At 32.9% G+C, this 23219-nt stretch overlaps 3 protein-coding genes across 3 annotated transcripts; 1 reads left to right on the forward strand and 2 right to left on the reverse strand.

Annotated features, from left to right (window-relative positions):
- Positions 1-12514: 12514 nt before the first annotated feature.
- Positions 12515-13986, forward strand: LOC135123072 (B9 domain-containing protein 1). The gene is made up of 3 exons (XM_064047577.1): positions 12515-13171; positions 13328-13537; positions 13829-13986. Exons 1-3 carry the CDS (start codon positions 12934-12936, stop codon positions 13927-13929), a joined length of 549 nt encoding a protein of 182 aa, XP_063903647.1. The 5' UTR covers positions 12515-12933; the 3' UTR covers positions 13930-13986.
- A 2688-nt stretch (positions 13987-16674) lies between these two features.
- On the reverse strand, positions 16675-18948 carry LOC135123073 (uncharacterized). Its single transcript, XM_064047578.1, has 5 exons — positions 18768-18948; positions 18569-18718; positions 18022-18164; positions 17839-17975; positions 16675-17789 (listed from the first exon to the last, which is right to left on the reverse strand). The coding sequence occupies exons 1-5, from the start codon at positions 18797-18799 to the stop codon at positions 17736-17738; spliced, it is 516 nt and encodes a 171-aa protein (XP_063903648.1). The 5' UTR covers positions 18800-18948; the 3' UTR covers positions 16675-17735.
- LOC135123814 (sterol O-acyltransferase 1-like) lies at positions 17005-17646 on the reverse strand. The gene is made up of 3 exons (XM_064048691.1): positions 17609-17646; positions 17177-17561; positions 17005-17022 (listed from the first exon to the last, which is right to left on the reverse strand). The coding sequence occupies exons 1-3, from the start codon at positions 17644-17646 to the stop codon at positions 17005-17007; spliced, it is 441 nt and encodes a 146-aa protein (XP_063904761.1).
- Positions 18949-23219: the final 4271 nt, after the last annotated feature.

A 23219-nucleotide genomic window follows, 5' to 3' on the forward strand; every position in this document is an offset into this window, starting at 1 on the left:
GTAATTATAATAATATCCAAGTGATGAAAATGTATTTTGTGTTGCGTTTCAAATTTATTCAGGGTTTTTATTACTCGTGGACCACCTGTATGTATTGTTTTTGATTTATGTCTTCCGTAATGTCTAGTGAATTGAATGGATTACAGTCAAGGATTAAGCAGATATCTCCTCAAGCTCTGTTCACGTACTGTTATGCTCATAGGTTAAATCTCATATTACAAGACGCATCAACATGTATTAAAGAATGTCGAAGTTTTTTTGCAAACATAAAAGGATTTCCCACATATTTTTCTAAATCAACAAAAAGGACTAATATTTTAGATCAAATGTGTACTAGGAGAATACCTAGCGGATCCGATACCAGATAGAACTTTAAATCACGTTTGATAAATGTTATAATTGAAGAAACGGATAAACTTGTACTTGTTTTTGACAAAATTATTGATTCCGAAGATTTTCTAAGAGACGGCGATGCGATTAGAGAGGCGATAGATTTTAAAAAAATACTGAAAAGTTTAAATTTTTTAATTTTGCTTCATATTTTCAGTCTCATATTTGAATAAACAGAATTCATTTTCGATATAATAAGAAAAGAATAGAAAATTTGCAGCAAACATTAAATATGTAATTTCAGATCAAATGACAATCATTTTAATAAAATATGTAATGCAGTTTCCAATATTACTAAGCCACCAAATTTATCTAAGAAACGTAAGTCGAACTATGATGGAATTGATGACCCTAAAACGTATTTCAAACGCGTATTTAATGAAATTCTTGACATAATAATTACTCAAATAGAAGTTAGATTTAGAGATATGGCAACTTTAGATTTTCTAGATTTATTGAATAAAGACAAATTTATGTCATACAGACAAACGTTTCCCCAAAATTTAGTCAATTCCTTACTTAAGAATTATAAAAATGTGTTCACCCAAGCTAAATTGCAAAGTCAGTTGCACGTGTGGTATTCAGATAGACCTACTTGGAGATTCTTCAAATTATGCCGACATTTTAAATTTCATTTTTATTAATGATCTGCAAAATGAGGTTTCAGAAATATATAAATTGCTTCGTATCGCTTTATGTTTACCCTCGACTTCAGCTTCAGTGGAAAGAAGCTTTTCAACTTTAAAAAGAATAAAAACTTTCACTAGAAATTCAATGACTCAGACGAGATTATCTAGTTTATCAAAGATTGCCATCGAAAGGTGTTTGATCAAAAAACAAGTCCAAACAACACAATTTTATGACAGAGTAATAGACCATTTTGCCTTACAAAAAAAAAAAAAAAAATCGACGCATTGACTTATTTTATAAAAATGTGCCAAATACCAGTTCAGAATTTTTTTTATTTCGAGAGTTTCAAAAAGCATCACTCTAGAATATTTTTTATTTTGTTATACTGTTAATTATTATTTAGAGGTTATTTTTTGTTTTCTATTTAAGAATTTTTTTATGTTTTGAGAACTTTTTATTTTTATTTTTATTATTTGTTATATTGGTTTTATTATTTTTTATGTAGAGTTTATTTTTAGTTTTTTTTTACATATTTACTAACCTTCAATGCCCCACACTAACAATGACCTTTCATTTTTTCCTTTCCCAGCAAGATATCGCTCCGAACCTTCACGTGGTTCTTGCCGAACGGGGTATTTTTCATATTTTGGAATTATGCCGGCTAAGACTGAGATCAAACCAAAAAACGTAATGAGTAACTACGCTGTAAGAACCCCGTAATACATAAAATACTTTTGATTAGGTATCTACCGCTTCACCACCTTGCCCAACCTACCAAAAATCTCACGAGCCGCCACTGATTTATGTTTGCATTTGTTTTGTACTTGGATGCATTTGTTTTGTATTTATGTTGTATCTGTTTCGTATTCATTTTGAATTCATTTGCATTTGTTTGTATTCATTTGTATCTATTATGTAACTATCATTTATATTTTGACTTAATCTACATAGGTTAAATAGGACACTTGTAACCTTCAAGGCCCCAATTACTTTGCAAATTATTAATAGGCTTATAAACAGAAATAATCAAGCAGTCGAGGTAAATATTACTTTTTTAATAATAACCAGTGTTGGGCAGTATCTAGATACTTGTATCTAAATAAAGTATCTAGATACATTTTTGGGTACCTACTAGTATCTGTATCTAGATAAAATCGAATTTAAGCACAAAATATCTGTATCTAGATATAAAATTAATGGCACAGATACAGATACATTTTTTATTTCACTGTTTTTTCAGTAGTTATTAGTTGAGTTATACTAGTAGTAATTTTTGATACTTCATATTGGTGATTTTGATCACAAAAACAAAAATAGAGGTAAGAGGTCGACTAATAGTGTTCTGTCACGGAAATTTTCATATTTTAAATACCATCATTTCCTACATTGTAGCCTTCCGTACTTATACATCTTTAAAAATAAACCTGAGGGGTAATAAATCTAAGCCATGGCAAGATGGTATTTTAAAAACCATAAACCACAATTCACTATTCAATGCCTTTTACACTTATCGGGGCAATGCATTTTATCTGTGTACCTGAGCAACCCGGGTCCGGTAGGCCCGCTGGTTGTATTTGTGTTATTAAATAAGAGTAATTTTTATAGTAAAAATATTTGTTTAAGGTATGTTATTATTTTTAGAAAATAATAATTGCGTGTTACATAATGATTTTTTTCAATTAGCACAAATTATTTTTGTAATCGACTAATCGAATGTTCAATACATACATTTCTCTCGCATAAATCGCATATTTGTTACTGTTTTATATCTTTATTTTTCAGACAAATGTAGCATCTTTTCCTGTTGCCACATGTGTTATTTCTTCACTTTTTCATTGTTGGACCTAACACGAGGCGGGCTTGGCAGGTCCGTTTTGCCCTAGAATGTGCCGATTATGTTTAAGTGTAAATCTTGAGCGATAAAATTAATATTTTTACAACCCTCGGTAGAATAATTTATCGTGATATAGTCTCAGAAATCGTGAAACGAGATTAAAATAAAATGAGTTTCAACAAAAATCTGAAAATTTAAAGTTGCACTCTGGTGATTCCGGCCTGCCAGGCAGCCTTTGATCCTATAAGGGGTTTAAATACCTTTCTAAAAAATTGTACTTATTTTGCCTTAAACGGAACCAGCAATTCTTCCTAAAATGTATATACCTGCCACATCTGGATAAACGATTACCGGACATGGTCATAAAAACATCGTAAGCCGTTGAAAAATAATAATTTATAACAGGTTGCCGACAACAGACCTTCAGCACAGAATAATCATTTCCCGTATTCTAAATATTAATTTTAATGCTGGAGATAATTATTAGATATACTCAAACACAATTTGGACACTGTAGTATGGGAATAAAAACAAAAAATATATTCTTTTTAAGCGTACGTAATAAATATTGCACAATTTGCGACACATCAAACAGCAAAGCGATGGCCTAAGTATTTGCAGGAAAAAAGAAAAGATTTTTCAGTCTTGAATAACTATGCTGCAGTAAAATGTTAATTTTTTAAATTTAATACCACAATCCCTTCTTCTGCACCTGTGGAACCGGTGTTTAGTAGCGGAAACCAAATTCTGACACCAAGAAGAAATATGTAATTTAGGTGACAATACGTTCGAAATGTTGTTAATTTAAAAAAAATCATTAAATAATACGTAAAAAAATACATAAACATGTTTTCAGTTATTTTATTCGCCAAAGCTTCAAAAAGTATCTGTTTTCTTGTATCTGTAGATACATTTCGAAAAAATCGAAAACAATCTGTATCTAGATACTTTTATCTTCCATATATCTATATCTGTATCTAGATACTTTTAACAGTATCTGTCCCCAACACTGATAATAACACGATGACAATTAATGACTGGAAGTTTTTTGATATTCACCTACAACCGAAAACCTTCCAAAACAATCCAGGAAGCCTTTAGGAGTTTTGAGTTGTGTAATTGTTAATTGGAAGGTTTTTCCAGATATCTGTAGAAGGTATTTTTTCTGTCTTGTATGAGTAGCAAAACCTTTTGTTAGTCCAAAAAAACTCAAATCGGGCATATCTAAATCTTCATTTGAACTCATTTTTGTGAAAATTTCACAAACTCAACACTAATATGGAATATGGCAGAGCCTGTTTGACAAAAATATACTGAGTGACAAAAGTAAGACACCAAGAAGGAATTGCGATTTTGTTATGAAATTTTATACATGTATGTATAGGGTTGTCAGAATAAGAATTAAATACAATTTCAGTAATATCGGTCCAGTAGTTTTAAGAAAAACTATTTGTTTTTCTTGTACACTGAAGCAGTATAATTACATTTCCTGACACGTCAAGACATTGACCTAATGATGTCATCAACACCATTCTGGGGTATTTCATGCCACCTATACTCGGAGTTACATTAATGAGTGGAATCTTGACTTTTATTGTTTATCCACTCATATTTACTTTCTTTTATTAGAGCTGTGGTTTCTCACGCTCAATTATCTGTATTTACCATTATTATCATTAGTATATAACCACAAAATTTATTATAATATATTAGTCTTAAGTCTGGGTTAGAATTGTAATTATTAGGAAATAAAATTCTTTGTTGAATATTCCTTTTTTTCAATTACATAACTGGCGCAGTCGGTAGTATAACGTAGTCGCAAATTAAAGTTGCATCGAGCAGATTTTTGCGATTTGGAATTTTTATTCCTTCAACGTTATCTGAAAAGAAGAACCTGGACTTTGATCCACCCCAAGAATTCTGCATCGAGTCAGACTTCGAAGTGGACTTCCAGATCAACTAACCTGGGCAAGAGGCTCGCTCGAACGACTGGCAATACAAGGTGAGTCCGAGTATCCCGTTCAAACCTTCCTCTAATTTTAACTCCCTGGATAGGATTTAAAATTTTCTTTTGTGTTTTTTTTTCTCTCTTCATTTTTTCTTTCATTTAAAACATTGCAAAAAGAAACGAACCATCGTAAAATAATTTTTCTTGTCTACAAAATTTAATGGTAGATAATAACGATATCGAGCATTTAATCAGTTTGTTTAACACCATTAATATTCACTTCGATCCAACCATGACGAATGGAACAAATAATGCACCAAATTATCAACTACTCAAACTTTATGTTGATACGATCCCTCATTATAATGGTGATCAGAACACTTTAGAAATTTTCATAAATGCGTGTGATTATTTGTTTCGTACATATGGGTGTGTTGCAGAATTAACAGATTATTTGCTGAGAGTTGTACTTAGTAAATTAACCGATAGGGCTCAGTTACTTATTGCGTCAAAAACCGAATTAAGAGATTGGAATTCTGTTAAAGATGCCTTAAGATTAAGTTTCGGTGATCAAAGAAACTTAGACTGTTTAGAACAAGATCTCATAACTATATATCCGACCAAAAACGAACAACCTTTAGATTTTGGAAAACGAATTCAAGTGATAAGAAGTCATTTATCAGCTAAACTAAACACCATTTCTAACACCATCATTTCGGAAACTACAAAGCTTGTGTATTCTAACCAATACGATAACCTCGCTTTGAAATCCTTCATTCGTGGGTTATCTGGTCATCTGCAAACCGTTATTAGACTCCGTAATCCTAATTCGTTAGAACAAGCTATGTGCTATGTGACAGAAGAAGAAAACTTTAAATATACACAAAGTTTTGCTAACATCCTTCAGAATCACAACAGATTACCTGTTCATGGCATGCCAATGATAGACCAATCCCCATTAATAAAAAATTCGCAAATCATACCACATAAAGTTCAACAACGCTTTTTCAATGAACCCCCAGATGTTAGTGCTCGTCAAATTCATACAAATCCTCACGGTTTTAACACATTTCAGACACCATTTCCGAGTCAACCCCTTACGCTTAGACATCGACCTGTTCAACAAAGGTTTCCAACAAATGCCCAAGTTTTTGGTACCCCAAAAAACGTTTTTAAACCGCCAGGGCAAAGACCTCAAAATCTTCCTGAACCAATGTCCACTACGTCTAGAAATACATTCATGAGACGACCACAAAGTTCAGTTCAGCCCATGTCAACAAGATCCATCTGCCCTCAGTTTAATAATTATTCTTATCAGCCACATAATTCCCAAAATTTCATATCAGAAGAATTAAACTTTACCCATAATGTCGATCAGCAAACAGGACAATTAAATTTTCCGTGTTTACAACAACAAAACACTGATTACGATTACGAGTGTTTGCAAAATGAGCAAACAGATCCTCACAGTTTACCATGTAGCTCAAATCTTGACACTGACTTAAGTGATAACGATAATTTGAATTATCAACAATTGGAATTAACCTATAATGACCCAAATCAAGCGGAAGAACTCATAAATTTTTATACAGAGGCCCGATACGAAATCAACAGCATCTCGTCTTGCAACTCACTACCTTATATTCAAATTAGTAATCCGCCCCTGAAACTTCTGGTAGATACAGGATGTTCAATATCCGTACTCAGACCGTCCATCGTCGAAAAACACTTCCCACATACCATCTACCAAAAAACGTCTACAATGAAAACAGCAATAGGTGAAAAAGAAATTAAGTTCAGAGCTAACATCCCTGCATTTTCTGAGTTTCATTATAACAAAACTCTAAATTTCTTATTATACGATTTTCATGATTTTTTCGATGGGATCTTAGGTATACGTGATCTTCTAGATATGGGATTTTCCATTGATCTAATTAATAAAAAACTGATCAACAACATAGTAAATATTCCCTTGTTCTAAAGGCCTCCAACTGAAACATCTTTCACTTTTAGTGTTGACAGATCCGAAATACTAAAACTGAAAATTCCTGTAAACATTATGAATGGTGAAGTCATAATTCCCGAACAAAATATCGATGGACTGTTCATTCCAGAAACTTTCACTTTAGCAAAGAATGGTTTTGCTTTATGTGAAATATATAATAACACAGATTCGCGTATTACGGTCACGTTAGAATCTCCCTTAAATATAATTCCGTTTCCGAAATCTTCTCAAGAAAAATTTGACTTTCTCCACAATGAGCATTTTTTATCTAGTAACGAATCTCTTAAAACCAATAATATTAGGACCGAACACCTCAATACATTAGAAACAACATCAATAGTGGCTAATCCCAGAGACGTAATGTTCGACATTAACGAGTCTCTTGATAACTATGTATCAGATCACCCAGAGTTGTTTCCGCAATCACAAGAAAATATTGGTAGTAATTCTTATCATCAACTTTCTAAAATAAACGTTACATCTAATCTTCAGATTAAACCACCAGATGATAACGAAACTGTCCATTCGGCATTAGAAAATCCAGTATCAGAGATACCTGTTACTGAAAAACCGCTCAATCAGTATAAAAACCAAATTATTATTCAGTGTAATAAAGATAATTTGCAACCCAAAGTAAATACCTTTAAAATTTTTGATAAGATCAGACTAATCATTTCTATTCCCGTCTCTGATTTTGAAAATAATCTAATTTCCGTGATTAAACAGTACATCGATTCAAAACAAACTTATTGTTTATATTTTAAAAATACAAATATCGCTACTACTTTCATAAATATGGTTCAAAGTGTTTTTAAAAATTCATCCTTTCAGTTCATAAAAACAAATTTGATTTTACAAGACGTTTTAGATCCAGAAGAACGACATTTAAAACTACAATATTTTCACGAAGGCAAAACATGTCATAAAGGTATAAACGAAATGAAGGCTTCTTTAAGTAAGAATTACTATTGGCCCGACATGATTAAGGATATAACTAATTATGTGAATGATTGCAAAATTTGTCAAGTTGCCAAATACGATAGAGATCCACCAGTGTTAAAATTTAATCTGACCCCTACCGCTTCAAAACCATTTGAACATGTACATATAGATACATTCAAAATTTTAAACCACACCTATTTGACAATTTTGGACTCTTTTTCTCGATACGGCCAAGCATATCCCATCAAGTCTTTAAATCCAACAAATATAATCGATGGTTTACTTATTTTCATTTCACATCACGGTTTGCCTTTAAAAATTACGACAGACTGTGGTGGCGAATTCAAAAATAACGTGTTAAGTGATTTTTGTAAGCTTCATAAGATTGAACTACATTATACCACACCAAAAAATTCTAACAGTAATTCACCTGTAGAACGTTTCCATTCTACTTTAGCTGAAGAAATTAGGTGCCTTATTAAACTTAAACTGTCAAAACCCAAAGAAAATTCCGATACCTTAATTAACTGTAGCATAATCGGTTACAATAATGCAGTTCATTCTGTTACTGGGTATACACCTTTTGAAATTATAAAAGGTCACATCAATTCTAGCGATCCCTTTGATTTGACCGATAATAAAATAATCTCCAACTATATTCAAAACCATAAAGAAAATGTAAAATCATTATATGCCGATATACAGCAAAAATCTTTAAAACCAAAAAAATACGTTATTAAGAAACTAAACGCCCAAAGAAAAGAACCCGATACTTACGATATACATAAGTCCGGTTTTGTGAAAACAAAAAAATGAGATAAAGCTAAATCTAAATTTAAGAAAATTAACATATTAGGTGATGAAAACACACCTTTACCCATTATATCAAAATAAAACCACTAATTAATCTGTTAGATAATAGCATCAGTTATTTTAACCTTATTAATAATACACTCACTAACTCATCATCATCATCCTAGAGGCCACTAACTAGAATAAATAATCTTGTTCCTCATTTTCGAAACAAGAGGGCATTAATAGACCTGGTAGGAAAAACATCGAAATTTTTGTTCGGAACTTTAGATTCTGATGATGCAGAACGGTACGACAAAGCTCTTCAAATATTATCAGATAACCAACAATCTACTTCTAAACAAGTTCAACTGCAAGTTTCTTTGACTCAACGATTAATTGAAAATTATAATAATACGATTACAACTCTCAACAAAAACCAAAAGTTGATAGAGAAAAAACTAAATTTGTTCCAAGATAGTATCTATAAAACATTGGACGATTATATTAAAACACAAACTGTTTTAAATCAAATTAATCTGAATTGTCAGAGCTTGATAAGATTTCTTGATAATATAGAGGATGCCATAACATTTGCAAAATTAAATACCTTACATTATTCCGTTATTTCTCTTATTACTGATTTAAATCAGATCCTCAAAACTTTAGGCAAGCTATATACAAATAAAAAAAATTCCCCAGTTTAAAAGTATTTTTTCTTATTATCGAATAGCAAATTTAAAAGTTTCTTTTAGCAATTACAAAATCCTTTTCGCTATACAAATGCCTATTTTCAACTCAAAAAATTTTGACTTCTATCATTTATATCCAATACCACAAAAAAACCTAACAATTATTCCACCTAATCCCTTCCTTATTCTCGGATCTCACCGTCATCAATACGAAGATCAAGAATGTCACCTAACCGAAGATATCCATATCTGCGTCGACAAACTTATTCTAAATCAAGAAAATGACTGTGTTATCTCCTGTATACAAAACACCAATGTTCAGAACTGTCGAGCTACCTCAGTCCACTTCAGCAATCCAATTGTCACACAAATCAGCGACAATTATGCTTTGATCATTCCATCAACCAAAGCTTTGCGCATAAAGAAGACTTGCGAACATCCAGGATACCTGCTTATAGATAAACCGAGTCTGATTAAAATTCCCCAACATTGTGATATATCTGGTGATAGTTTCAGATTTAGCAACAAAGATGACTTGATAATTGGGCAACCATTCCTTCTACACGAAATACCCTTGGGAGGTGCCAATGAACCTCCTATACACAGTGGTAACATCCATTTGGACAACATCCACCTCGATGAGATCTCTAAAATACAAGCCGAAGCGAGTCATCTTCATCCAACACCACCGGTCCACTATCAGGCGCATATGACGTCAACTTTGTTATCAGTAGAGAGCGGAAAATATGCAGCAAAATTTTGGGAAATATGATCATATGATATGCACGAAATTTATGGAAATATGCAGTAACTTTCTTAATATATGCAGAGATATGCATTTGCATATGCTCCAACAATTAAAAAAAAAGCTTAATAAGTGAACTAAATTGATTTACAAATTACAAAAACAGGTTTCCATTTTATTACAAAAAATACATAAATCATAAATATTAATATTTTTATACTAAAAATTAAATATAAACAGAACAAATCGAAAGATAGTAGTAATCGACTATTTAATTACTATTTTGGTAACAATTTATTTTTAAATATTTTTCGAAATATTGAACAAAAAGTGATTCTAAAGTATGTATTTGTAAATAGAAAAACTGTGTACCTACTACGTCCACAGATGTAAAAATAAATACCGGTTTAGAGCAGACGCGACAAAACACAGTTGCTTCTTGAAGAATAAGTTCAGGAAAAGGTTTAATCCATAAATTAATTTGAGTTATCTTCGACATATTGACACACCTGTATCGCTTTAAATGCCTCAATGCAAACTCACGATGAAAAATAATAGGATAACGTCCCTTTGACCACCACAAAACATGTCATTAATACACTGAAGTAACGAACAAAAATATTGGGAATGAACGTAAGGCTTGTCCCAGAAAGTTTTGCACCATATTTAAATTCTGCTATTAAAGTTGTTTAATTGACATTTGAATTAAGTAAAATATATATGCTACAGTAGGCCATGGTCTACACATCTGTCATTAGTTTTTTTGTTTTAATCAGTCGGCTCTCAAAATGTCGTCAAAAAGAGTTAGTGTAAGACAACGAATTTTGCAAATTTGGTCCGAACATTGTCAAAAATCTTTAAATTTAATAGTGAAAGAGGCTAATGCGACGCAGTGGACGGTAAAACGGACCATTGATAGATGTCAGAGACAAAGAAAAATACATTTTTTTGCAAAAATTTGGCCGCAAAGTTCTTGTTTGGCAAGCAATTTGCCAATGTGGCAAGAGAAACAGGATTTTTTTGTTGAAAGCAGCACCAACACTGATTTTTGTGTCCGAAAATGTCTTCAAGCTCGATTACTATCTTTTTTAGGAGCTCACCCTGGTTCTACTTTCTTTTGGCCAGACCTAGCTACTTTGCATTACTCACAATTAGCGAAGAATTGGTTTGCGCAGATTAGAGTGCAATATCCAGACAATGAAAATAACCCCTCAAACTTACCTGAATTCCGGCTTGTTGAAAGATATTGGGTTCTAGTTAAGGGAAGAAGGGAAATGCGCCAAAAATTTTGAATTCTTCAAAAAATTGTGGATGATGGGAAGTAAAAAAGTTTCTAGTGCAAATTTGCAAAAAATAATGCGTCGCATTAGATCTAAAGTGAGATTATTTTCCCGTAAGCCGTTAATTTTAAACAAGTAATTAAGAAATTCATAATTTTACTGCTGTTGTAGTATACTGTAAATAAATTTGATTCGATTTGTTGAGACGTTCTTATTTTACTCAAAAACAAAATATGTGCAAAAGTTTCTGGGACAAGCCTTATTTCCAAAAGGAATTAGAGCGCGAATTTACCTGCTGGATGGTTTAACACCCAGTGGTTTCTCCAAATTACCATAAAACCCAAACCTTTCCTAGTTATTTGAAGCTCAGGAAAATATTTGCTATATGATGAATGAAATTTCGACTTTCTAGATGTAGTCTTCCCAGTTTAAAGTGGTTTTTATGAAGGGTCCATTGTGTCGAAGTTGACGATGGGGACAATGAAGTCATTCCCTAGCCATAAATAAGAACGTGGTCGGTTTCTTTGCAAGGCCGTACTTTGTTATTTAATATTGTCCGTCGTGGGGTAATAACGAAGTGATAATGTTAATTATTTTGTCATAAAAACCGCTTTAAACTGGGACTACAATAAATGCCGATAGAATGATAATCTTTTTTTTTTCAAATTACCACAAAAATGGATAAAAATGCAAAATATGCACCGGTTACGTGAAATATGCAGCAGAAGACAAATATATGCAAATATGCAATTTTTTTTATAGCTGTATTCATTTTTAATTAGCATGATTCGTTCACATATTAAATATCAAGACTTATATGCAAAAAATAACGGATATGCAAATTTCATAAAATCCGTTCTCTAGTTATCAGTGTTGATAATCTGGCACTTCTGATTTTTGGCTGGGTTGTTTACACCTATAGAGACCATTTCAGATGTCTGAAGAAATTTCCACGACCTGAACGGGAAAACAGCGCAAAAAATAAAACATCCGTCTTATTTTCCGACCTAACGGGGGAGGAGTTACATTAATGAGTGGAATTTTGACTTTTATTGTTTATCCACTCATATTTACTTTCTTTTATTAGAGCTGTGGTTTCTCACGCTCAATTATCTGTATTTACCATTATTATCATTAGTATATAACCACAAAATTTATTATAATATCTTAGTCTTAAGTCTGGGTTAGAATTGTAATTATTAGGAAATAAAATTCTTTGTTGAATATTCCTTTTTTTCAATTACATAACTTCGGTGCCGAAATCCTTCCAAAGGCTTTGAAGGGCGGGGTCAAACCTCCTGTCTATCACATCCCAAAACTTTCACACGCTCTGCCATCACACGACTACAGTCTACAGTAACATTAGCACTAAATTTGCCCATCCATACACCAGTAAACAATAATCAAATAACATAGTATACAATCAAACTAATTTTTCGCTTGTCTGGATCGTCCCTCTTAACCTCCTACCTGCAAATATGCTGCAAATGAAGTGTTATCGACCATCTATCATCCAGTTGGTCTGTATTTACAAACAAACGATACCATGGCAACCTGCCCCTTTTTCGTGTCATTCCCTCGCGGCGACCGTTTTCCATATTGATTGACAGTACCAGTCGGTGCAATACAAACATATTGTATAATTGATGAAGAATGGCATCAGCTTGTCTGGACTATGTCAGACGGCACATTTCTAGTTTCCGTTACCGGCCAGATTGAATACGTCGACATTTTAGCGCCGGCAGGTAGTGCGTGGCATTGCAAATACGAGTTCGTTACTGGACCAGATTGGAAAATAATAGGGGGGCTGGAAGCCGGCTTATCCCAGATATCCAACGTTGTCGTCAACGGTGATAGGGTTGTGCTGAATTTTCCTCTGGAAATTAACTTTAAATCCACCAACATCTATGGCTGTAAGTAGAATAGCGTCTTACTGGGGCGTGAGTGACTTGATAAGTTAAGCAGGTTGTTTTGAATTAATTTTGAGACCACTTATAATCAACAAGTTTCTTTTTATATTTTTACTAGTTTGAAAAACTCTCATTGTTTTTTGTTTACAAATATTTCAGGGCCTCAACTTGTTCTCAGTGTTTACAAGGGCATGCAGTTGGAAGGATATGGTCGGATACACATGCCCCTGAGACCAGGTGTTCATAAACTCGACGCTTCTTTAGCCAAACCGCAACCATCGTCGATGCTGGGATATGTCGGGTCGTTTTTTGGATACCAACCGGAATTGCTTCAGCCTAAGATGTTGGCCACCACTGCCGGAAATCACCGTACGTACTAGTCCTAATTTTTACATATTACATAAGCGTCACTTTTAATGTTTGTGGTTAAAAACGGTCAAGAATTAATTACTAACATACGTAACAGAAATTCGTACACCATAAAATTTGCTTTTATAGGTTCAATAGTATGACTGTTAAAATTAACATTATTATTATGTTACATTTCCGATTTCTGAAATCTAAACTGATGTATACAGCCATCACATACTAAATATTAACTTAATTAACTTATTTTGAGAGATATTTATGTCCTGATCACATAATTTTCTTCTGTTTCAGTGATTCAAATGATCAGTTATGGAGAAGTCCGAATTTCAGTAAACGTTGTAATGCAGGGTATAAGAAACCTGGGATATGATCTTGGGAGAGGGAAAGACTAAAATTGTCAGTATTTAAATTGTACAGATATGTATTTTTAATAAAAGTTGTTACGAAAATGTGTCACCTTTTGAGATACCAGCATTTGTTTTACAATCTACTCCCGATTTTTTTCTTTATCGAATACTCCGCGAATCGCTGTAGAAGAGTACAGTGCGTTAAAAAATTGGTACCCGAGTTTTCCATTGCCCCTCCAGTTTCCTTTTTCTAATTTCTGTTCCACCTCAAAATATCCTTTTTGTCTACTCTTAGCACTAGTCCTAAACCAGACTTTTAAATTGCAACTGATGTCAATATTAAAAATTAATATTTACAATTTTTCAAGACAATTCTATTTAGAGTTAAAATGTTGACTGTTGAATACATTTTGCAAATTTTAAAATAAGTAAACTGTCAATCTTAGCAGCTGTTGAAACCGGGAAAGTAAAAATGTGGAATCCCCAGGTCTTCCATACTATATTTAGACTGAGATGAAAATTTTATAAAATAGATCTTGACAAACTTCCTTCACGGATATCAGAAACCTGTAGCAAGGGTTTTCCTAAACGTAAATGTGATATTCCAATGTCTATAATAATGCCATGTGTTTTTAAACAAAAATGTAAAGTTTTCTTGCGTTTATGTTAGCATAACATAATACATAGTGATACCAATTTCAACGAAAAATCCAAGATTGCCAACAGACTCAGTTATTTCTCATCACGCGGTATATTACATACCGAGGGGAAAGTGTTTCATTACTTTCGAGAAAAAAGATAACCCTGGTGAACTATTTCTCGAGAAACCACGAGGTTTGTATGCTATTTTATTCACAATTTATTCACAGTCGTTTTAACAAGCTTGAAAATAAAACAAAAATGTCCCAATTTAAAACAGCAAGCGTTGAAAAATGCTAAAATTGACATTTATTCACGGTCATTGGAAATATAATAATTAAATCTCATTTAAAATCGAGTTGCCTGGAATTTATAGGTTGAAAAGTGGAGATTTTCCAACCGGTTAAAAAATTAAAGCCGCGAACAATTGCTCATTTTTCATGTGTTTAAAAATTGGAAAACCGTATATTCTCGACCGATTGTGAATAAAAAAGTTTTCCTAGTGCTTATGATAATCAGAATCGTCCAAACAAATCGAAATATTCTTCAGAACTCATATAATTCGACAAAAATAAGATAACTAGCTAAAATTTGATAGTTTCGTTGGTATTTTCGAGCCCATTGGGTACCAGAAACGATAGAAAATCCAAGAAAAGCTTGAAAAGTAACATTTCTGAAGTTTTTTTTAACGAATTTTTTTAATCTATAAATGCCAGAATATGGAAAATGTATCCAATCGTCTCCTCTTCGCAAAATAAACCGATTCTGCGTATCTCAAATGCACCATGACGATCAGAAACTTCAAAATAAGTCAAAATATATATTGTTTTTCGACTTTGGAAATTACAACACCACATGTGATTTTTACTGAAATATAGACTTTGAAGATTTTGCTAATAGTGAATAGCAGTATTTCAGACTTACAGAAAGTAGATGGATGAACCTACCGACGTTGAATATTGTTACGTTGAACGGGCGATTAAAATCGGCGTGGGTTAAACTCAACAATTTATTTCTAAGTAACTCAAATTTACACGACTGGTTACACAGCGATTATGTACAAAATAATTCTGACGCAACTTCACTGGGTTTTCTCGACACTCGTTGTCTGAACTACACTAACTGCTCCCGACAGTGGTTCCCATTTAAACAGCACGCGGTCCTTCTCGAAACGCCTACGTCACCGCTTCTAGAGTTCTCGGGAACACCAGATTTATGGAACTAAAGACTCCTTGTCTGGAGTCAAAAGAATCCTTTTTCTAGTATAAGCAAATATTCTGAGTGTCAATCATTGTAAAATTCTATTTTTGCAGCATAATTCATTACAAAAACCCCCAAAAATTGTTTACGACATGTTTATTGCGTATTAACAATAAATTATTTATTACACAGTACTTGAGTTCGTCAAATTAGTATCGTAATAGACGATCTATTTGACGGTAACCACTTTCTTTAGTTCTCACTTCCGCCAACACCCGAAATGACATCAACTTTATATTTTAACTGGAACACCGAGTATATTTTTAATAAATGAATCGTTTGCATTTTTTTCCAAAATTCGAAAAATTCTAATCAAATAGTTATTCAGTAAAATAAACGTAAAATTAATATTTCTTTATGAAAATCGCACACTTACATTAAATTTAAATAAAACAAATTTTTCGATCTACAAAAACCACTTTGTGGGGTATTCCCTATAAACTGTGGATTTAATCTTCTGAAAACCTCTCTGACGCCTTGTCTCTCCATTCACTAAAGTCAACATTATCTTTTATGAAACCCAAAGGAAATAATCAATGGGGTTCAAATTAGGAGAGCTTGGAGGCCATATTATTGGTCTCTTGAAACATTTCTGTTAAAAAATATCCACATTTCTCACGTTGTGAGGTGGTGCCCCATCCCATTGAAAATATAAATTTTGGACATGATTCAATGGTAAGTTATCTAAATACATTTACAACAGAATACTTAAATATTGCTCACCATTCAGGTTGATAAAAAGTATGGTCCTATTATGGTACCTATTGAAATTTTCCAAAACATCTACAATCTAACAATCTTTTTGTTACAAACGTTGAACTGATAGATCAAACACCAGATTTGAATGCAGTTTTCGACTTATTTTACTAAATAACTCTTAGGGCCGGTTGCATAAACGCAAATCAAATTTAATCTCTGATTAAGAACAATTGTAACTATGATAATAACAATCGTTACTATGGAGTTAATCAGAGATTAACTTTGATTTGCGTTTATGCAACCGGCCCTACGTTATTGATTTCAGAATATTGGTTATATTTGATTTTTTATAGTAACGAAGCAAGCTTTCCATTAAAAAAAAAAACAAGTATTCCATTTCAAAGAATGAAGTTGGTGTCATTTCTGGTCCCCAAATCGCACCTTATTCTAGAAAAAGACAGTCAGAAAGCATAAATTTTGGCATCAATGTTTGTAAAAACGTTAGATTTTTGACAGGGGCGTTCATTTGTGTATGATATTCTAAAGAATACACAAATGTCACCAGATTCCAACCAAAACTCATAACGAGCCAATTCCAAACAACAACGAATTTGTGTTTAGGCAACGAGAAAGAAGACAGAGGGAACATCAATATTAATATTCCTATAAACATAAACGGACAAAAACTACCTACTAAGGCGGTCAGAAGCCAATCGTGAGCCACAAACGACAGACTAATAGTTACAATTTTCGTGAGAAACGTATTATTGCAAACATGTGTTTTGAATTCCACATATACGTAAAAGTAAAGCCATTCTTCAACAATTGGATTCCAGTTTCGCAACCAAGCTTTGGGATTGCTATCGTTCCACCAGTCGCTATAAAAAAATCTGTCTTCAAACCCCGTAAGTTCGGCAAAGATATTTTGAAGACAGTGGAGATAAAAAGCAAATATAGATAACATGGTTAATGTTCCAACTCGAACGATATTTTGGGCAATGGCCACTACCAGTTCAGTTACGGTAAACTTTCGTAAACCGTAATCTTGGATGTGCGAATTCACCGTGTCTGCCACGTAGCTAAACATTAACATTATACAAACACTTTCGAACAAAAGAGCACCCACAAACTTCCAGTTAATCTTCTTTTTGGTTGGATACTCATCTTTGTAGATGAGAGTCGGGGCGAAAAGAAAATACAGAAAGTTAGAAAATTTTGGAAAAACTTGAATACAGTTGTCTTGTGCAATGACCTTAGCAACATTGTTTCGTACAAATGAATGCACTTTCATTAAAAGTCGTAGGTACCTAAAATTGATTTCCTCGTAAAAATTTTAACACATTGTCACAAACTTACGGTTTCCATTGCTAAAAATATTCCCAAAGGCAGTTTAAAAGCAGAGTTTTTAATAGCAATACCAGTTATTTTGAAGCTGTAGTAGTAATAGAGAATTAAGAATAGGGTCCAAAGCCGGTCCCAATAGACTTTGTATTCTAGAATGCAAAGTTTATTTCATCTCTGAAAAATATTTTCACTTACCTTTGCTGAAGTTTCTGAAATTAGCCCACACAGTAAAACAGAGGAAGGAGGCACATGTAGACGCAAAGCAGAACAACCAAATTTGCACAGCTTTATCAAAGTTGTAGAAATTTTTCAGTATTAAACCAAATCCAAAATCAACCCTGAAAATCCATTTTTTATTTAACTGCGATCAAATAAGAATAATAATCATGTTCAAAATATTTTGTTCCATTGTGGCTGAATTAATAATGATTTTATTCCTGTGTTTTGAAGAGATAACTAATTCAAATCAAACAAATTTCTATGTGACATTATTTCGATGTATAAATATAAACCATCGAAGTTAAGCACGTACACTGATAATAATACCGCTTTGGAATTTGCGCCCTCGCGGCGCACGAGCTTCAAGGCTTCATTTACACCACTGGTTTTTACCATGTAAAGGCTATCATTGATATCAGAAGATAAAAATTTTATATAATTTTTCAAAGAAACGTGGTTTATTGAGGACAGAACAAAAAAAAAACAGAAAAAGCACCTTAAATTTTTAAAAATTAGTTCTTACCTTTTGTTATGTGTGTACTGGGTCAGTCCTGTGGCGATAAAAAAATGGCATAAAATAAGCAAAACAATATGGTAGACGTTGGCATTTTCACTTTTTTGGAAAGTATCCGTCAATAATGAGTTTCTAGCTAAAAACTTTCTTCCTGCAGCTCTAGAATAAATACTTTAGGTTTGAAATAGTAATATTTTTTGAAAACTACGTTTTGTTGGTATTTTTCTTTTCAGGAGACATAATTACGAAGGATGGATAGATAATTGCTACTCTAAATGAATTGAACCAGTTCGAATTACACCTTTAGGGTATATCTGTTAGATTGCCAATAAAAAAATAATTGGCAAGCAAATATTTATTTATTGTGACCGGACGCCTGGGGGACTACGTTAAATAGTCTTAACACTAACTTATTAACTTGTAAACGTGACGGTGAATCAGTGGCGGGTGACAATCAGCGAATTTAATCTAATCTATTTCCATAAATAAAATAAACGAAAACTTAGTAAAACGGCTGATTAGTAAATGACGACAGGAGTGAACATTAGAATGCAACTAAGCAGCATTATGCCATTCTAAAATACACGAAGTGTAGCCGGTAACTGAACTGAATTCCCATCACTCACGAGCCGTACCGAATTTGACCTCCGTGCTCCGTGGCCTGTTTATTAGGTTTAGTTGCCTATAGCGAAGTCAAAGGAGCCATTTTTAATAAATTTGCATAGGAAAAGGCCGAAGCATTCCACGAAAAACAGAAACTTTCAACATTTTTCTAAACTAAAATAAAACAATAAAGTTTTTACGAATTTATATTTCTTAAAGTTCGTAAAACCCATGGGCAGCCATAATTTATAAATGCCACATAAATAAATTGACTTATGTCAAAATGTTTGGCAGAAATTGCATCATATCACTGTATACGAAGCAATCCCGCTGAAATTTTGAAAAAATGTTCTAGGCTTTACAAACATTTAAAAAATTGGTCGAAAGTTATTTTGACAGAACTTTCCTCGCTTCTGAAGTACAGTCCAACAAATACTGACTGCTTTTCTGAAAAATTATAAACTTTGATTTTGCGGAATAATATAGAAGGTACTAGGGCTTCACCTTCGTAAAAAAACGACAGTTGGAAGCCTCGAGAAGATTTAATATTCTTAAAAAAAGACACTTCCCCCCCCCCCCTCTCCCGAGAAGGTTTCGCCCTCTTTAAAAATTTGGTCTAAAAAGTTTAGTTTAGTACTTCCCTCGCTGTCGGAAACGCGACGACTGCATGCCTATTATGTTTTTTCGCATTACATTTTTGCAGCGGAGCATTTTAAAATAAATTGAGTATTAATTTTTTTAATTTTGTGATTATTTAGTATTGACATCTTTGCCATTTTTTTTTTGTGTGATTGCTATGATTGCTTATTAAAAAAAATAATTGACCCTTTTCCTGTAAGCAAAGTGAGTAGACATTATATAAATTCCAATGATACAGAGTGAGACAACATCGCGCAGGCGAAGTCAGATTTTTGGAGCGCCAAGTTTAAATTAACCAATGAGCAACAGATTACGCATGTGTAGCCGGTTGCATTCTGTCAAAGCGGTTTGTTGCCACAGGCCTTTGCTCTGCTGCCGGAGTGCCGGAAACTATTTCCAACGTGGTTTTGAAGATGCGTGCGCACGGAAAGTCACTATGGAAGTTTTACGATCTTACAGGAAAAGGGTCAATTAAATTGGACGAAGTCGTCTCTGGGGTGTATAATATGTTGCCTATGCAAAAATTGTCAGGCGTGAACAAATAAAATGAACACCCTGTATAGTACTTGTAATTTAAGACAAATAGTCATAACACTTATTAACCTGTAGACGTGATGGTGAAACACAAACTAAAGTAGCACATGTTTTCTAGGAACTGCAATAACCGGATGACAATGCCGACGATCCAGACTTTTTATTGCTCTGACTCCCGCTTATTGAATAAAACACTAGATTTTATTTGGTTTTTGGATGCTGTAATTCACATTTGCTTAATTATAACTTGTCTAGATGTAGGGGAGCATCCCCTAGCCTCCCCCTAGCTATGACCTTATGAAATATATAGAAACTTTGAAAGTACCAAATTGCCCAATGGACTCCATTACTGTACTACGTCCTTTGGTTATCCTCGATAAGAGAAACAACTTGAAAGTGCTTATGTTTATACACTGATCAGCAAAAAACCGGCCATCCTGAAAATTTCGCAAAACCACTTTAAAAATTATTAATTTAACTAATGATCTTTATTTTATTAAAGAACCACTGACATGATGTACAAATTAGCAAAAAAAAGAAGACAACTAAATGCAGAATTAAATTTAATTTAACAAAATATCAGAGACAGACCAAGTATGATATTTTCTTAATTAAAACAATAAAGGAGGGTGTTGTTGTAAACTGTATTTTTCATCATTTGATTATAAGTTTAGCAGTTAATAAACGTTCTCCCAAAACAATGCCGTTAACTCTTAGAGACGTCTCTCAAATTGTCGCTCTGTTTCTGTTATTTCGTTAAATTAAATTTAATTCTGCGTTTATTTGTCTTCTTTTTTTGCTAATTTATACATCATGTGTCAATAGTGAATAGTTCTTTCTGACTGACTATAGTCATTACTCTGTGTTCATTACCTGAGATTATTCCAAAATGATCTGAAGTTTTGATAAAAACTGTTTTTTGAGATACTTAAAGTTCAAACAAAGGGGAAGACAGCAAATGAAAACAACAAGGCAAGTCAATTAACGCACAAAGTGTGGGGAAATGCACATAAGCTAATCATTAAAAACGAAAAAATTATTGACGTCCCACAGAATCTGATATCGCGTTAAAAATAAAAATTCCAATACTAGTGTAATCGTTTCCACAAAACTGTGAAAGGCGGAACACAACGTCAACAAAGTCATGGTCTTCCTTGACTACAATATTTTATGATGATCCTGTATAATAATTAAATCCCATTCAAAATCGAGTTGCCTGGAATTTATACGTTGGAAATTGGAGACTTTCCAACCGGTTAAAAAATTAAATCCGCGAGCATTTGTTCATGTTTTTAACGAATTTCTAGAATCTACAAACACTAGAATGGGAAAAATGTATCTAATCGTCTCCTTTTCGCAAAATGAATCCATTCTGCCTATCGCAAGTGACGATCAGAAACGTCAAAACAAGCTAAAATATATTTCAGAGCTCATATAATTCGACGAAAATAACATTTCTACCATTATATTTTTTTTCGACATTGGAAATTACATCATGTGATTTTTACTCAAATAATGGGCTTTCAAAATTTTGCCAATAGTGAATAGCAATATTTCAGACTTACAGAAAATAGATGGGTGAAACTGCAGACGTTGAATATTGTTACGTTGAACGGGTGATTTAAATCGACGTGGGTTAAATTGAAGAATTTATTTCTCAATAACTCAACTTTATTGGGTTTTCTCGACACTCGTTGGACTCGACTTGTTAACTGAATTCAGCTCTCGTTGTCTCAACTACACTAACTGCTCCCGACAGTGGTTCCCATTTAAACAGCACGCGGTCCTTCTCGAAACGCCTACGTCACCGTTTCTAGACTTCTCGGGAGCACCAGATTTGTGGAACTAAGGACTCCTTGTCTGGAGTCAAAATAATCCTTTTTCTAGTATAAGCAAATATTCTGAGTATCAATCATTGTAAAATTTTATTTTTGAAGCATAATTCATTACAAAAACCCAAAAAATTATTTACGACAAGTTTATTGCGTATTAACAATAAAGTAATTATTATACAATACTTAAGTTTTTTTTATTTAATTTAAATTTTTACAAAATTTGTCTTTACAACCAAGAACTTTTTTATTTGATAGAACCTCTGTGACTTTTTTTATTTTTGTAATTAGGTCCTTTGGACAAATTAGTATCGTAATGGACGATCTATTTGACGGTAAACACTTTCTTTAGTTCTGACTTTCGGCAACACCCGAAATGACATCAACTTTATATTTTCAATGGAACACCGAGTATATTTTTAATAAATGAATCGTTTGCATTTTTTACCAAAAAAAAAAAATCAACAGCAACTAAATTTCGAAAAATACTAATCTAATAGTTATTCAGTAAAATAAATGTAAAATTAATATTTCTTTATGAAAATGGCACAGTTTCATTAAATTTAAATAAAACAAATTTTTCTATCTACAAAAACCACCTTGTGTGGGATTCGTTATAAACTGTGGATTTAATGTTCTGCAAACCTCTCTGACGCCTTGTTTCAAAAAGTAAACATCATCTTTTATGAAACCCTAAAGGAAATAATCAATGGGGTTCAAATTAGGAGATCTTGGAGGCCATATTTTTTGTCTCTTGAAACATTTCTGTGAAAAAATATCCACATTTCTCACGTTGTGAGGTGGTGCCCCATCCTATTGAAAATATAAGTTTTGGACATGATTCAATGGTAAGTTATCTAAATACATTTACAGCAGAATACTTAAATATTGCTCACCATTCAGGTTGATAAAAAGTATGGTCCTATTATGGTACCTATTGAAAATTTCCAAAACATCTACAATCTAACAATCTTTTTGTTACAAACGTTGAACTGACAGATCAAACACCAGATTTGAATGCAGCTTTCGACTTATTTTTCTAAATAACTCTT

Source organism: Zophobas morio, unplaced genomic scaffold (genome assembly GCF_036711695.1).
Source record: "Zophobas morio isolate AGI-343-1 ecotype UQ-CSIRO unplaced genomic scaffold, CSIRO_AGI_Zmor_V1 ptg000006l, whole genome shotgun sequence".
Classification (NCBI taxonomy): domain Eukaryota; kingdom Metazoa; phylum Arthropoda; class Insecta; order Coleoptera; family Tenebrionidae; genus Zophobas; species Zophobas morio.

What these genes read in the sequence shown, in the direction of transcription:
- LOC135123073 (XM_064047578.1), bottom strand. Translation starts at nt 18,799, where the DNA reads ATGTCTCCTGAAAAGAAAAATACCAACAAAAC. An exon ending in CAGTACACACATAACAAAAG is followed by an intron (nt 18,165 to 18,568) that starts GTAAGAACTAAT and finishes ATGGATTTTCAG; the next exon opens with GGTTGATTTTGGATTTGGTT. An exon ending in TATTTTTAGCAATGGAAACC is followed by an intron (nt 17,790 to 17,838) that starts GTAAGTTTGTGA and finishes AATCAATTTTAG; the next exon opens with GTACCTACGACTTTTAATGA.
- LOC135123814 (XM_064048691.1), bottom strand. Translation starts at nt 17,646, where the DNA reads ATGAGTATCCAACCAAAAAGAAGATTAACTGGAAGTTT. An exon ending in AGAAGATTAACTGGAAGTTT is followed by an intron (nt 17,562 to 17,608) that starts GTGGGTGCTCTT and finishes GTTAATGTTTAG; the next exon opens with CTACGTGGCAGACACGGTGA.
- LOC135123072 (XM_064047577.1), top strand. Translation starts at nt 12,934, where the DNA reads ATGTCAGACGGCACATTTCTAGTTTCCGTTACCGGCCAGATTGAATAC. An exon ending in ATCCACCAACATCTATGGCT is followed by an intron (nt 13,172 to 13,327) that starts GTAAGTAGAATA and finishes CAAATATTTCAG; the next exon opens with GGCCTCAACTTGTTCTCAGT. An exon ending in CACCACTGCCGGAAATCACC is followed by an intron (nt 13,538 to 13,828) that starts GTACGTACTAGT and finishes CTTCTGTTTCAG; the next exon opens with TGATTCAAATGATCAGTTAT.